General features: G+C 41.4%; 1 protein-coding gene across 1 annotated transcript; it reads right to left on the bottom strand.

Annotated features, from left to right (window-relative positions):
* Positions 1–12,516: 12,516 nt before the first annotated feature.
* On the bottom strand, positions 12,517–16,531 carry LOC115155935 (uncharacterized). Its single transcript, XM_029703032.1, has 7 exons — positions 16,343–16,531; positions 15,541–15,814; positions 14,986–15,075; positions 14,763–14,800; positions 14,370–14,658; positions 13,732–13,779; positions 12,517–13,615 (listed from the first exon to the last, which is right to left on the bottom strand). Exons 2-7 carry the CDS (start codon positions 15,809–15,811, stop codon positions 13,356–13,358), a joined length of 996 nt encoding a protein of 331 aa, XP_029558892.1. The 5' UTR covers positions 15,812–15,814; positions 16,343–16,531; the 3' UTR covers positions 12,517–13,355.
* Between the last annotated feature and the right edge of the window lie 329 nt (positions 16,532–16,860).

The following is a 16,860-nucleotide window of genomic DNA, read 5'->3' as shown; positions in this document are numbered from 1 at the left end:
ACCAAGCCCTGTGGAACTGGGTCCTGGACTTTCTGATGGGCCGCCCCCAGGTGGTGAAGGTAGGAAACAAAATCTCCACCCCAATGATCCTCAACACTGGGGCCCCACATGGGTGCGTTCTCAGCCCTCTCCTGTACTCACTGTTCACCCATGACTGCGTGGCCATGCACGCCTCCAACTCAATCATCAAGTTTGCAGACGACACTACAGTGGTAGGCTTGATTACCAATAACGACGAGACGGCCTACAGGGAGGAGGTGAGGGCCCTCGGAGTGTGGTGTCAGAAAAACAACCTCACACTCAACGTCAACAAAACAAAGGAGACGATCGTGGACTTCAGGAAACAGCAGAGGGAGCACCCCCTTATCCACATCGACGGGACAGTAGTGGAGAAGGTGGAAAGTTTTAAGTTCCTCGGCGTACACTTCACGGACAAACTGAAATGGTCATCAAGGACAACAACCACCCGAGCCACTGCCTGTTCACCCCGCTATCATCCAGGTAGGCGAGGTCAGTACAGGTGCATCAAAGCTGGGACCGAGAGACTGAAAAACAGCTTCTATCTCAAGGCCATCAGACTGTTAAACAGCCATCACTAACATTGAGTGGCTGCTGCCAACATACTGACTCAAATCTCTAGCCACTTTAATAACAAAAAATTGATTTAATAAATGTATCACTAGTCACTTTAAACAATGCCACTTTATATAATGTTTACATTCCCTACATTACTTATCTCATATGTATGTACTGTACTCTATACCATCTACTGCATCTTGCCTATGCCGCACGGCCATCACTCATCTATATATTTATATGTACATATTCTTATTCGTTCCTTTACACTTGTGTGTATAAGGTAGTTGTTGTGAAATTGTTAGATTACTTGTTAGATATTACTGCATGGTCGGAACAAGAAGCACAAGCATTTCGCTACACTAGCATTAACATCTGCTAACCAAGTGTATGTGACCAATAAAATTTGATTTGATTTGTGTGACATCTGCATGAATGTGTGGTTTCATTTCAGCATAGATTTTGACATTTGATCCCAGAGGTAAAAATAAGTTACAGACTGCACCTTCATGCTGTAAATATGCCCCTGAACTACCCTTTCCAACCTCCCTGGTCTCATTCCCTTTGTCCAGGCAAGTGACACAGTCCAATCTTGTGAACACTTCCAACCCTGCATGTTTATGGCCTCTCCAACCACTAATGGCAGTCAATGTACTGTCCTGTCTGTGCCCTCACACACAATCTCAATCACCCCATCCTGGACTTGACTCTCTCTTTCCTTCTCAGCCAGGAATGAGAAAAGAGTAAAAGACCACAATAGCAGGTAAAACCCTGGTAAATGCATTCACCTGTTAAATCACTGTTAACTTGTTTTGCTTAGAGATCTAATCAACTGTATTACACTGCAGCCTCTTGACATTCAATACTGACACAATAGAATTGAATTCCCTCTTGAATTCGAAAGAACGTGCAGGGGGACTTGGAGCTGACAGACGAGACTGTGTTTGGTCATAAGAGCTGACCCCTTTCATATCAGTGGTGGTGATGTTTGATAGAGGCCGAGTCACACAATATATCACGTCCCTACCACGTCATCCATTATTTCAAGATAATGTACAGAGCGTCTGCGTTTATCCCTTACACATATCACATAGGCTTTATACTAGAGAATAACTATGTAAATACATAGTGACAAGGTAGCAGTGGATGCTCCTCAGAGGAGGAAGGGGAGGACCATCCTCCTCAGTGAATTTCATTAAAAAATATATTTTTTAACATTTAAAAAGTGATCCTTTTTTGATAAAACTATACTAAATATATTCACGTCAACAAATAATTGATTAAAACACAACATTTTGTAACCTCAACAGCACTCTGTAGGGTAACACCATGGTGTAGCCGGAGAACAGCTAGCTTCCGTCCTTCTCTGGGTACATGACTTCAAAACAAAACCTAGGAGGCTCATGGTTCTCACCCTCTTCCATAGACTTACACAGTAATTATGACAACTTCCGGAGGACATCCTCCAACCTATCAGAGCTCTTGCAGCATGAACTGACATCTTGTCCACCCAATCAAATGATCAGAGAATTCATCTAGTACTGAAAGCATAAGCTACAGCTAGCTAGCATTGCAGTGCATAAACTGTAGTGAGTATTTGTCTCAATGAGAGAAAAAGACAATAGTTGAACAGTCTTGAACAAATTAATTTCTTCCTAAAATGAAGAAGCAAGTGAGAGGGATGTTTTTTAAATTTCAGTTTTACTTACTTAGCTAGAAGCTGCAGCTAGCTAGTTTAGCCTACTCAAACACCCTGCTCAAACAGAGGGATGCTATGTTAGCTAGCTGGCTATGACTATCCAGCACAACACTGGAACTCTTCCAAGTCAAGGTAAGCTTTTGGTTTTACTAATTTATTACCATCGGGGCCTGCCGGTGTAACTGCTAAACTGCTTACTGACTATACACTGTAACATTACTGCATGATTGTAGCGGGTTTACTAACACATTAGTTATATTAGCTATGTTGACTATGATGTTAATATAGCTAATATGATGACAACAATTTAGGCTGTGTGTAGCGGTTATGATATGGTTTGGCTTAAAAAGGTTTTTTTGCCTGGTCACATACAGCTGATATGTTGTGCATTAAAGTCCACAAACGAGGGGGAGAGCGCATCAATGCGCATAGATCCGAGAATGAATACATCATGGCTGCTATGAAAGTGAACTGTGTTTACGCGTGATCAGGGGTTTATTCATTCCGCCAATTCTGTTGAAAAACATTTCTTAAACGGAAGCTAACGGAACGAAATGGGGATAAACATACCTGAATTTGTTGTGCTAATGACTACACGATAGATCAGCTATATGCAGGCAAGAGTGTGCAAGGCGGTATATCATGTGTCACTGTCTGTCAACTCAAAATTCTCTCTCTGTGTGCATCTACGTTGTAAACTTTCATTCATAGGCTAGGTTGTAGCAACCTCATGATGGGTACAGGGAAAATCAGAGTATCATGTAGTATGTTAAACCTATGGTGTTACATTGAACTGAGTGAATGAAATCTGAATGACAACCATCCAATATGCTGTAATAAACATAAGGCCATGCTCATGAAAAAAAATAATCATCCTCCTGCCACTGCAAGGTAGTACCTACTGTACAGTACTTTCCTCCTCTGTGTCAATGTTATACTTTTCAAAATAGAGGTAAGTGGTAAACTTCCTGATATTATTCTCTTGAAATGACTTTGAAATAATAATGACTATGTATAGTGTTGGCAATGGATATCAAACGCAATATCATGTTTTTTCTTACAATACATTTTCTAAATATGGGGTCATTATTTAAGAGCCATCATCGGTCACTGAATATCTGTCCACACTATAAATGATTCGATCACAATTAAATACGCTTTTCACAACAACCATTTATGAACTTTTTGTTGTATTTATTATGAAATGCAAAGCAAAGTTTGACTCTAAGGACCTCTAGTGGTAAAAACCATACACACAAGTTTGCGCCTATACTTGCAATAACAGGGGACATGGGCTGGGAACCCTGTGAGGTGACATGGAAGGCGTGTATAGTGAGACTTTGGAATAGACTGTTAGATATGCCAACTGCCAGAATAGCTAGTAAAGTTTGTCAATGGGATCTATCCATAGGGGGAGCCTGGGCAACTGACATGTCTGACCTTTTTCAACAGTCTGACTGTGAACATCTGTACGAAAACCAAATTAAGGGAGATATGATTAAAAAAACAACTGTTGATGCAATATGAAAATAAGAACCTTTTCTTTGATTAAGGGTGAATTTGTGTGTGAGAGATATATTATGTATAACCTACCTAAAAGCAAGAGATCTCTATGTGCACAGGTAATATCAGGGATATTGCCTCTGCGTATTGAAACAGGTCAGATCAGGGATATTGCCTCTGCGTATTGAAACAGGTAAGATCAGGGATATTGCCTCTGCGTATTGAAACAGGTCAGATCAGGGATTTTGCCTCTGCGTATTGAAACAGGTCAGATCAGGGATATTGCCTCTGCGTATTGAAACAGGTAAGATCAGGGATATTGCCTCTGCGTATTGAAACAGGTAAGATCAGGGATATTGTCTCTGCGTATTGAACAGGTAATATCAGGGATATTGCCTCTGCGTATTGAAATAGATCAGATCAGGGATATTGCCTCTGCGTATTGAAACGGGTAAGATCAGGGATATTGCCTCTGCGTATTGAAACAGGTCAGATCAGGGATTTTGCCTCTGCGTATTGAAACAGGTCAGATCAGGGATATTGCCTCTGCGTATTGAAACAGGTAAGATCAGGGATATTGCCTCTGCGTATTGAAACAGATAAGATCAGGTATATTGCCTCTGCGTATTGAAACAGGTAAGATCAGGGATATTGCCTCTGCCTATTGAAACAGATAAGATCAGGGATATTGCCTCTGTGTATTGAAACAGGTCAGATCAGGGATATTGCCTCTGCGTATTGAAACAGGTCAGATCAGGGATATTGCCTCTGCGTATTGAAACAGGTCAGATCAGGGATATTGCCTCTGCGTATTGAAACAGGTTGGTTTTGTGGTGAAATGGAAGAGGAAAGACTATTCCACTATTGTGACCTTGAAGAAATAGAAAATGAAACTCATTTTATCCTCTATTGCCCTTTCTACCAAGATATACGCTTGCTATTATTCCAGAAAGCACACCAGATATACCCTGGCATTATGTGGCTGAGTGATGAGGAGAAATGTAAATGTTTTTTTTGTCCATTGTGTATTTCTGTTTGCGGAATATTTAGATAAAGACTGGAATTAAAGAAAAAGGGCTACCTATAATTAAATTGTAAAAATATTTAGCTACTATGTGGTAAATGGCATGTGTGTATATAGATTGTGTATAGGTCTTCTCTTTGTGCCAGACTGGATTCAAGTGACTTCTGTTTCTTTTTTTCTTTTTTTTTTCTGTATTATGTATGTATGTATTTATGTACACTACCGTCACTTTTGTCCATTAAAATAACATCACATTGATCAGAAATACAGTATAGACATTGTTAATGTTGTAAATGACTATTGTTGCTGGAAACGGGAGATTTTTTATGGAATATCTACATAGGCGTACAGAGGCCCATTATCAGCAACCATCACTCCTGTGTTCCAATGGCACATTGTGTTAGCTAATCCAAGTTTATGATTTTAAAAGGCTAATTGATCATTAGAAAACCCTTTTGCAATTATGTTAGTACAGCTGAAAACTGTTGTTCTGATTAAAGAAACAATAAAACTGTCCTTCTTTAGACTAGTTGAGTATCTGGAGCATCAGTATTTGTGGGTTCGATTACAGGCTCAAAATGGCTAGAAACAAAGAACTGTCTTCTGAAACTCGTCAGTCTATTCTTGTTCTGAGAAATGAAGGCTATTCCATGTGAGAAATTGCCAAGAAACTGAAGATCTCGTACAACGCTGTGTACTACTCCCTTCACAGAACAGCATAAACTGGCCCTAACCAGAATAGAAAGAGGAGTGGGAGGCCGTGGTGCACAACTGAGCAAGAGGACAAGTACATTAGAGTGTCTAGTTTGAGAAACAGACGGCCCACAAGTCCTCAACTGGAAGCTTCATTAAATAGTACCCGCAAAACACCAGTCTCAACGTCTACAGAGAAAGGCCACTCCGGGATGCTGGTCTTCTATGAATGGTCAGTAGTGATGGGATATAAATAGCAGTCCCACAGCAATTTTCCATAAATCTGCTGTGTAATATACTAACAAAAAACTATCGAAATATGTATCAAAATCATTGTGATCGTATAGTGAATTTAACAATGTCTAATAATTCCTAATTTACTATAAGAAAATACATACTTTCCATGTGTAATCTCATATTTACAACATCAGAATAAACTATCATCCATTTTAGTATTCAAAATATATAAAATGAACCTGAAAATTACTCAATGTCACACTCTTGTGGCGAAGAAATATAATACACCTAGAATGTACCACATATTTTCCTAAACTAACAAAACCAGAATAATATGCTATAAAGGCTGGTGCTCATGAGTTTATAAAACATATACTTTATACATTTCTCATAAATTAGCTACAATGATGGGACACACCCAGTATGGATGAATGGTCAGTAGTCAACGGGGTATGTCGTGGCTGGATAACATACATCTGGCTTGTTTTTCGGTGCATCAGCAAGATAGAACAGCTGCCTCCGGTAAGACAAGGGGTGGTGGTCTGTGACTATTTGTAAATAACAGCTGGTGCACGGAATCTAATATTAAGGAAGTCTCAAGGTGTTGCTCGCCTGAGGTAGAGTATCTCATGATAAGCTGTAGACCACACTATTTACCAAGAGAGTATTCAACTATATTTTTCGTAGCTGTCTATTTACCACCACAAACCGATGCTATATTAGGGAAAGGGGGATACCTAGTCAGTTGTACAACTGAATGCCTTCAACTGAAATGTGTCTTCCGCATTTAACCAAACACTAAGACCGCACTCAACGAGCTGTATAAGGCCATAAACAAACAAGAAAACGCTCATCCAGAGGCGACGTTCCTAGTGGCCAGGGACTTCATTTCTACTAGGATGTTACATGTGCAACCAGAGGGGAAAAAAACTCTAGACCACCTTTAATCCACACACAGAGGCGGGTACATAGTTCTCCCTCGCCCTCCATTTGAAAAACAGACCATAACTTTATCTTCCTGATTCCTGCTTACAAGCAAAAAATAAAGCAGGAAGTACCAGTGACACGCTCAATACGGAAGTGGTCAGATGACGCAGATGCTAAGCTACACGACTGTTTTGCTAGCACAGACTAGAATATGTTCCGGGATTCATCCGATGGTATTGAGGAGTACATCACATCAGTCACTGGCTTCATCAATAAGTGCATTGATTACATCATCCCCACAGTGACCGTACATACATACCCCAACCAGAAGCCATGGATTACAGGCAACATCTGCACTGAGCTAAAGGGTAGAGCTGACGCTTTCAAGGAGTGGGACTCTAACCCGGACGCTTATAGAAAGCCCGCTATGCCCTCCGATGAATCATCAAATAGGTAAAGTGTCAATACAGCACTAAGATTGAATCGTACTACACTGGCTCCGGATGTGGCAGGGCTTGCAAAGTATTACGGATTACAAAGTGAAACCCAGCCGCCAGCCTACCAGACGAGCTAAATGCATTTCATGCTTGCTTCGAGGCAAGCAACACTTGAGCATGCATGAGAGCACCAGCTGTTCTGGACGACTGTGTGATAACACTCTCGGTAGCCGATGTGAGCAAGACCTTTAAACAGGTCTACATTCACAAAGCCGCGGGGCCAGACGGATTACCAGGATGTGTACTCAAAGCATGCGCGGACCGAATGGCATGTGTCTTCACTGACATTTTGAACCTCTCCCTGACCGAGTCTGTAATACCTACATGTTTCAAGCAGACCAACATAGTCCCTGTGCCCAAGGAAGCGAAGGTAACCTGCCTAAATGATTATCGCCCCGTCGCACTCACATCGGTAGCCATGTGTTTGAAAGGCTGGTCATGGCTCACATCATCAGCATCCTCTCGGATTCCCTAGACCCACTCCAATTCGCATACCGCCCCAACAGATCCACAGATGACGCAATCTCAATCGCACTCCACACTTCCCTTTCCCACCTGGACAAAAGGAACACCTATGTGAGAATTCTGTTTGTTGACTACAGCGCAGCGTTCAACACCATAGTTCCCACAAAGCTCATCACTAAGCTAAGGACCCTGGGACTAAACACCTCCCTCTGCAACTGGATCCTGGACTTCCTGACGGGCTGCCCCCAGGTGGTGAGGGTAGGCAACAACACGTCAGCTACGCTGATCCTCAACACTGGGGCCCCTCAGGGGTGTGTGCTTAATCCCCTCCTGTATTCCCTGTTCACCCACGACTGTGTGGCTAAACACGACTCCAACACCATCATTAAGTTTGCTGACGACACAGCAGTGGTAGGCCTGATCACCGACAACGATGACACAGCCTATAGGGAGGAGGTCAGAGACCTGGCAGTGTGGTACCTGCACAATAACCTCTCCCTCAATGTGAGTGGGTCGAGAATTTCAAGTTCCTTGGTGTCCACATCACCAACGAACTATCATGGTCCAAACACACCAAGACAGTCGTGAAGAGGGCACGACAATGCCTATTCTCCTCAAGAGACTAAAACGATTTGCCATGGGTCCTCAGATCCTCAAAAGGTTCTACAGCTGCACCATCGAGAGCATCCTGACGGGTTTCATCACAGCCTGGTATGGCAAGGCCTCGGCCTCCAACCGCAAGGCACTACAGAGGGTATTGCGTACGGCCCAGAAAATTCATTGGGGCAAACCTTCCTGCCATCCAGGACCTCTATACCAGGCGGTGTCAAAGACCCCAAAAATTGCCAGACTCTAGCCACCCTAGTCATAGAATGTTCTCTCTGCTACCGCATGGCAAGTGGTACCAGAGCGGCAAGTCTAGGTCCAAAAGGCTTCTTAACAGCTTTTACCCCCAAGTCATAAGACTCCTGAACAGCTAATCAAATGGCTATCCGGACTATTTGCATTGTCCTCCCTCTCCCCTATGCATAGTCACTTTACCTCTACCTACAGTACATGTACATATAACCTCAATTACCTTGACTAACCTGTGCCCCTGCACATTGGCTCTACCGGTAACCCCCTGTATACCCCTGTATATAGCCTCGCTACTATTATTTTCTTCTTTTTAATTTTTTTACATTTATTTTTTTACTTCAGTTCATTTAAGTAAATACTTTCTTAACACTTGTTTTCTTAGAACTGCATTTTTGGTTTAAGGGCTTGTAAGTAAGCATTTCACTGTAAGGTCTACACCTGTTGTATTTCGCGCATGTGGTGTGACAAATACAATTTGCTTTGATAAATAGCACTCCTAAGGAAGATCCATTTTCGAGTTAGCTACCAACTTCAATTTACTATGTAAAAGGTGGGTTTTATGATGTAATGTCAACTTTATACATTGAATTTTCAACTCACCCACAGAAATTCTCCATAAATCTGCTGTGGATTACCGAGAATCCCATACCTTTATCACTGAATGTATTAGACAATGTAAAGACACTAATCAACCAGGAGATGGCATAATACCCATTTTATGCAGGAATTTAACAACTTAATTACACCGTTACAATTACATGTACTGCAACACCTGTCGGCATTGTGATAACATGTCAGTACAAATTGTGCCCATAACTCTTGTTCACCAACTTAACCTCCAGCACATGCTCCTAGTTGAGCATCATTTAATAGTGGACCTTCCCTCCATGCTATGCCAGGTGCTCTTGTACTTGACCTTTCCTTGACATCCCAGGGTAGGGGTGAAACTGAAGTCTCTGTCTCACTGGGCAGGCAAAACATTGACTGGTTCTAAGATCTGGGTTGAGCGGGCAGTGACATGCAGCCAAAAATACACAAGACACTTGTAAGAGTAGAACCAGTTGAAATAAAATGGAAATAGGTTGGCTGAGAAATGGAACACTGAGCTTACATTTTCCTGTGCAATATCTAGACACATTCAGGAACTCATTTTACACAGTTATATTAGATTATGGAATCTTTACTTGATTTAATAATGAAGCAAGATTGGACATTGGGTGATTGTGTCTGCGGAACCTCATACCCTCACTAACGTGCTCTGAATTTAAACGTGTCAACCCTCGCAAGGCTGCTGGCCCAGATGTCATCCCTAGCCGCGTCTTCAAAGCATGCGCAGACCAGCTGGCTAGTGTGTTTACGGACATATTCAATCTCTCCGTATCCCAGTCTTTTGTCCCCACATGCTTCAAGATGGCTACCATTGGTCCTGTACCCAAGAAGGCAAAGATAGCTGAACTAAATGACTACCGCCCCGTAGCACTCCCTTCTGTCATCATGAAGTGCTTTGAGAGACTAGTCAAGGATTATATCACCTCCACCTTACAGGCTACCCTAGACCCACTTCAGTTTGCATACTGCCCCAACAGGTCCACAGATGACGCAATCGCCATCACACTGCACACTGCCCTATCCCATCTGGACAAAAGGAATACCTATGTAAAACTGCTGTTCATTGACCACAGCTCAGCATTCAACACCATAGTACCCTCCAAACTCATCATCCAGCTGGAGGCCCTGGGTCTCAACCCCGCCCTGTGCAATTGGGTCCTGGACTTTCTGGCGGGCCGCCCCCATGTGGTGAAGGTAGGAAACAACATCTCCACTTCACTGACCCGCAACACTGGGGCCCCACAAGGGTGCGTGCTCAGCCCTCTCCTGTACTCCCTGTTCACCCACGACTGTGTGGCCATGCACGCCTCTAACTCAATCATCAAGTTTTCAGACAACACTACAGTAGTGGGCTTGATTACCAACAACGACGAGACGGCCTACAGGGAGGAGGTGAGGGTACTCTGAGTGTGGTGTCAGGAAAACAACCTCTCACTCAACGTCAACAAAACAAAGGAGATGATTGTGGACTTCAGGAAACAGCAGAGGGAGCAACCCCCTATCCACATCGAAGGGACAGCAGTGGAGAAGGTAGAAAGTTTTAAGTTTCTCGGCGTACACATCACAGACAAACTGAAATGGTCCACTCACACAGACAGTGTGGTGAATAAGGTGCAATTAGCGCCTCTTCAACCTCAGGAGGCTGAAGAAATTTGGCTTGTCACCCAAAACCCTGACAAACTTTTACAGACGCACAATCGAGAGCATCCTGTCGGGCTATATCACAGCCTGGTACGGAAACTGAACCGCAAGGCTCTCCAGAGGGTGGTGCGGTCTGCATAACGCATCACCAGGGGCAAACTACCTGCCCTCCATGACACCTACAGCACCCGATGTCACAGGAAGGCCAAAAAGATCATCAAGGACATCAACCACCTGAGCCACTGCCTGTTCACACCGCTACCATCCAGAAGGCTAGGTCAGTACAGGTGCATCAAAGCTGGGACCGAGAGACTGAAAAACAGCTTCTACCTCAAAGCCATCAGACTGCTAAACAGAAATCACTAACTCAGAGAGGCTGCTGCCTACATTGAGACCCAATCACTGGCCACTTTAATAAATGGATCACTAGTCACTTTATACAATGCACTGTAAATAATGCCACTTTAATAATGTTTACATATCTTACATTACTCATATCACATGTATCTACTGTATTTTATACCATCTGTTGTACCTTCGCCATCGCTCATCCATATAATTACATGTACATATTCTCATTCACCCCTTTAGATTTGCGTGTATTAGGTAGGTGTTGGGGAATTGTTAGATTACTTGTTAGATTTTACTGTTAGATATTATTGTTAGATATTACTGCACTATTGGAACTACAAGCACAAGCATTTCGCTACACTCGTATAATTATCTGCTAACCATGTGTACACTACCGTTCAAAAGTTTGGGGTCACATAGAAATGTCCTTGTTTTTGAAAGAAAAGCGCATTTTTTGTCCATTAAAATAACATAAAATTGATCAGACATAAAGTGTAGACATTGTTAACGTTGTAAATGACTATTGTAGCTGGAAACGGCAGATTATTTATGGAATATCTACATAGGTGTCACGAATCCCACCGAAGGTGGCTCCCCTGCCTGCTCGAGCGGCGCTCGGCGGTCGTCGTCGCCGGCCTCCTAGCCACCGCTGATCCCTTTTTCCTTTTCTGTTTGTAATGTCTTATTGGTTGCACCTGTTCCCTATTGTGTGTCTTGATTTGTGTTTATATAAGCCTGTTTAGCCTGCCCAGGTTTGTGTGGGATTATTTTGCTGTCGTTGTGTTTTTTTTGCATGTGCTGGCTATTCGCTTTGTATTTCTCTCTCCGGACTGTGTGCCCGTTGTTCTGGGTTGGTCGTTTTGTTCAAGCGCCCGTTTGTGTTGGCGTTGACCATTTTTGTGCCGGGAAGAATAAAGGACTTTATACCTAACCTCTGCTCTCTGCGCCTGACTCCTACCACCACTCCTAGCATCTCGTGACAATAGGCGTACTCCTGTGTTCCAATGGCGCGTTGTGTAAACTAATCCAAGTTTATTATTTTTAAAGGCAAATTGATCATTGGAAAACCATTTTGCAAATGTGCTTTTGTTTCAAAAACAAGGACAATTATAAGTGACTCCAAACTTTTGAACGGTAGCGTATGTGACAAATAAAATTGTATTTGATTTGAATAATGTGCTAAGTTACTAGTGTTTTCTGATGTTTTGTGTCACATTTTATCAGGGTTATAGAGGTGATTGTCCATTTGTAGATGTTGCATTACAATGTATTTAAATATGGCTTAAACATCAATGGTCCATGTTTAGATAAGTACCTGCAAATGTATTGTCTATTATGATGGGGTATGTCAGTATGACAAAGTCAAACACAGACTGCCATTGCAAGTCCAACTCTTGCCCTGTATAGGCCGATGGATGTTTATAGGCCTACAGATGTTTCTTTCAGTCTAATTTATTGGACCTCTCCTTCTTGGAAGTTGACAACGTAAGTAATTCAACATTTCATTTAAAGGTAATGCGGTGGGAAATCTTCAAACTGCACCTTTACATTTTATATTTGGAATGTAAAGAACCATAGTCAACATAATCAAAATACATTGTCTTGCATTTTTTACAAAAATATTTCCCTTAAAGATGATATTGTCCTGATTTTGTCAATAAAAAATAGCACCACCACCAATAATTACATGTGGCAACAACCTGGACTCAGGGGTAGACGTAACAGAGTAAATATATATCCGGGACAGCCAATTAGTATTATGTTACTTTTCGTATGGTATGTATTCATTTGTGAATGTCCATCTATTTCCTATGATATGTAACAAATCACAATTTGCATGATATGTTACGAATTGCAATTTGTAATATATGTTACGAATTTGCAAAACGTATGATATGTTATGAATTCCAAATTGTTGTGGCTAATGCTAGCTAGGCTTGGGGTTAGTGTTAGGAGTTAAGTTTAGGGTTAAGAGTTAGGGGAAGGGTTAGCTAACATGCTAAGTAGTTGCAAAAGTAGATAAAAATGTAGCAAGTAGTTGACACGTTGCATCATACGAATACTCATCCACCCTAACCAACCCCTCTACATTCATTTAATGTAAACATACAATACCAAATGTACTGTAGCATATTATACTATTCTGAGTGTCCCAGATGTAAGTTTACTAGTCTATGAGACCAGGCTGGTGGCTAAGATGAATAAAAAAGTGATAGAAAAATGGTAAAAATAGCCCTGATATACATCAATTATAATGAAGAACCAATTGACCTCTTCAAGCATTTTCAGCAATCAGGTCATCCATGACATCCTTCTGGTGAGTAAAAAGGGCTTGAATCAGGGCGTTAGCGGCCCCGCTGCTGGTCGCGCTATCCAGGAGCTTCCTCATGCTTTCTTGTGATGTCAACTGGGCATTCACGAAGGCAGCCATTTCATCATGATAACCTCCACTCTGCAGATCATCGACAATGGCCTTCACGTTTTTCACCTGGCTAACCAGAGCTGTGCGGTTTCTTTTCAAAAACCCACGTTTGTCTTTCACAAGGAAGATAAATACATATATTTAGGATAAATCAAATTACATTCTTAAGGTAAGATACATGTATCGATAGCATTTTCAGTGTTACAGCCCTTTCACAATATTTGTCTACCTGAAATTGAAGAGATCGATGATGTCTTGTCATTGGGCCGTGATAGTCCTAAAAGAGAAAAGGTGATACATTGAGAAATAGTGCACCAATGTCACTAACATGAAAACACACTATGGGAACACAATAGCAGAGAGTCTAACCCAGCTAAATTGGTCAGCTTTTCTTTTTTTTCAAACACTTTTGCTCGAAGGTCCACGACAGTGTTAGAAATGTTTACTCCGGTCCGCAGTGCAGAAATGTAGTCATCCCTGCCTCATGCTCAAGGGATTGCCATTTTAATAGGACCTCTAAACCAGGCTTAGCCTTATGTTCCACATAGGAACGAAGAGGACTAAGGTAGTAAGTCTGAATCAGGAGAAAATCCATGCATTATCATCTAGCCTGACTGGCCTCTTTCAGTGTATACAAACAGCAGTCTCTTCCTGGATCACTATTGGTACTCAGAAATCCAAAAGGTAACAACATAACAATAATTTGCGTCCCTGGAAATCATATTTTGAGGTTATGATCAGGTAAAGACATAGTATTAAGCTATTTATGGTATTCCTCAGTCTAGTCGTATTCTTCAAAATACAAGTTATTGATAAAATATTAAATTCTGTTAGTATGTTACTTAGTCAGTTAACATTCCAAATTACCTAGTCCTAAAGTGGTAATCCACTTCTTAAGTTCGGGATAGGTGTCATTCACCTCACTTTCTCTGAGAGTATGAAGAAACTGAGAGCATGTCTCTTCCTTCTTAAGAATCATCTTGTCAATCAGGTCGGTCACAGCAGCCTCTGGTACTGAAAGGCTCTTCAGCTCTTGATACTCTCTATCGGTAACAATACGTTTGGAGTGCACATGTTGAAGAATGAAGACAGAATCTGCTCGGAGCCAGTCGATGAGTTTCACCTTATTCTCAATGATAATTTTCATGGCAGGGCCCTAGAAAAACAATTTTTACCGACAAGTTGTTTGTTTCTCAAAGAAAACAATAATTATGTTTAATAATTACGTTTTTCATCTCATACAAAATTGGAATTGACTACCTGAGAAGAGGACACATCTTCTGTTTGCTTTGGTGGCACTGAAATATATTAAGTTGCCATTTTTGTATTTCAAATATCAAATGCATGATTGAAAATAACTTGAATTCAAATATATGTGGACTGAGCTCATTTGTCAAGGTCATTTGTCAAGATGATCCTGTTCTCTAACACAGCTACCACTGAGACATGTGAAGATAAAACCTGCCTAAATGCAGTAGTTCACCTGGACACTCCGGGCCTGGGGGGACATTGGTGACTTTGCTGGTATCAACAGTGCTGTTGCAATCCACATGCACCGTTGGGCTGGAAGAAGCTTCAAAACACATTCCTTATTGCCATGTTAGATAATGACCTTACAGCATATAATAAAAACATTGTACCAGCAAACCCAACCATTAAATTGGGAAAGGTGATACCTAGTCTGTTGTACAACTGAATGCATTCAACTGAAATGTGTCTTCCGCATTTAACCCAACCCCTCTGAATCAGAGAGGGCTGCCTTAATCGACATCTTCGGCACCTGGGGAACAGTGGGTTAACTGCCTTGCTCGGGCAGAACGACAGATTTTAACCTCGTCAGCTCGGGGATTTGATCCAGTAAACTTTCGGGTTACAGGCCCTGCGCTCCTACCCGCCAGGCTACCTGGTTCCTTATGTACTGTATAGTAACACGTATTGAAAAGCTTTACTGTATGAGTTGTATGTTTTCTTATCATAACCATATGAAGTATTCCTAAATGGTTTTTATCATTACAAATGTTGATGTATAGTACTTTACCTTGTGTGCTCTTGATGAAATGTTGTTTAAGGCCTGGATAATGTGTCTGCTCTTCCTTCAGAATCTTAAGGAAGTCCTGACATTTACTATCTTCCATTTCAATGAATGTCTCCAAAAGAAGACTGATCTTCCCTGCATCAGTTTTTTGATTGCGAATAGCCTTATCCTGTTTAGCTGTTAGGATATCTTCACACTTGTCAATGATATACAGAGCATCCATCGCTGATAAGCAATTGCACAGGTCCTCCTTGTGTGACTTCAGAAATTCCATGACCTATTTGGAAATAATAAACAAATCTCTGTTGGGTAAAACAGTCTAATATTTTTATAGGTTGGTTGCAATCTAAGTTTAACTGGACAAATATAATGTTTATTAAGACATGATTATGGTTTACCCAAGGTGGTTATGGAGTATTAAACAACCAATGGTTGCAGGTTTTGAGTGCATCATGATTTAATGTTATTAAGTGGAACAAACAATAATACTTATATTATGATCTTGTAACAAAGTAAAATACCACGTCACCCTTTCTGGTATCCTGTTAACCCTTACAATTTCACTCTATGATAAAGTAAGTACCTTCTAAGTTAACAAAATACTGAGCATAATACTGAATACTTAAAAACGTCTTCACGCAAGAAGACATAACTGTGTGGCAGTAGGCCTACAAAACACCAGCAGATAATTGTATTGGTGGACGTAACGTAAACTTGACAAACAACGGCTGGTTTTCACACAAGGCTCAAGTAAAGCAGCTTCAGTACTTCTAAGAATAAACGGTAGAACAGGAAGATAACTTACCAAACGATAAAGGTCTAACGGCACAGGTTCTGGTAGTAAATGTAAATCTTAAAACTGAAAAGACTTAAAAACGTGAAAAAGTCCCGAAAAGCTCAAATGTGGCTGAGGCAAACTTTTTCTGTTATGTAACTACGTTAACACAACTGGTGAACACATGAAGCGAAAACGAAAGTACAGACTTGCGTGACATGTTGCCAAGATTGCGCAGTACGATTCACTTTGAGTAGTAATGTGTAGCTCAATTGTTAGTGCATGGCGCTTGCAACGCTAGGGTTCTGGTTTCGATTTCCACGGGGACCGATTGGACGTTTTCTTTTCTTTAAATGTATGCACTCAATACTGTAAAGCGGTCTGGATAAGAGTGTCTGCTAAATGACTTAAATGTAAAATTACAAGTATTTACATACCCTACATTACATGTACTGCAACACCTGTCGGCATTGTGATAACATGTCAGTACAATTTGTGCCCATAACTGTTGTTCACCAACTTAACCTCCAGAACATGCTCCTAGTTGA

Source organism: Salmo trutta, chromosome 20 (assembly GCF_901001165.1).
Source record: "Salmo trutta chromosome 20, fSalTru1.1, whole genome shotgun sequence".
NCBI lineage: Eukaryota > Metazoa > Chordata > Actinopteri > Salmoniformes > Salmonidae > Salmo > Salmo trutta.
The sequence above is the reverse complement of the archived record's forward strand: the minus strand, read 5'-3'. Positions and strand labels throughout refer to the sequence as shown.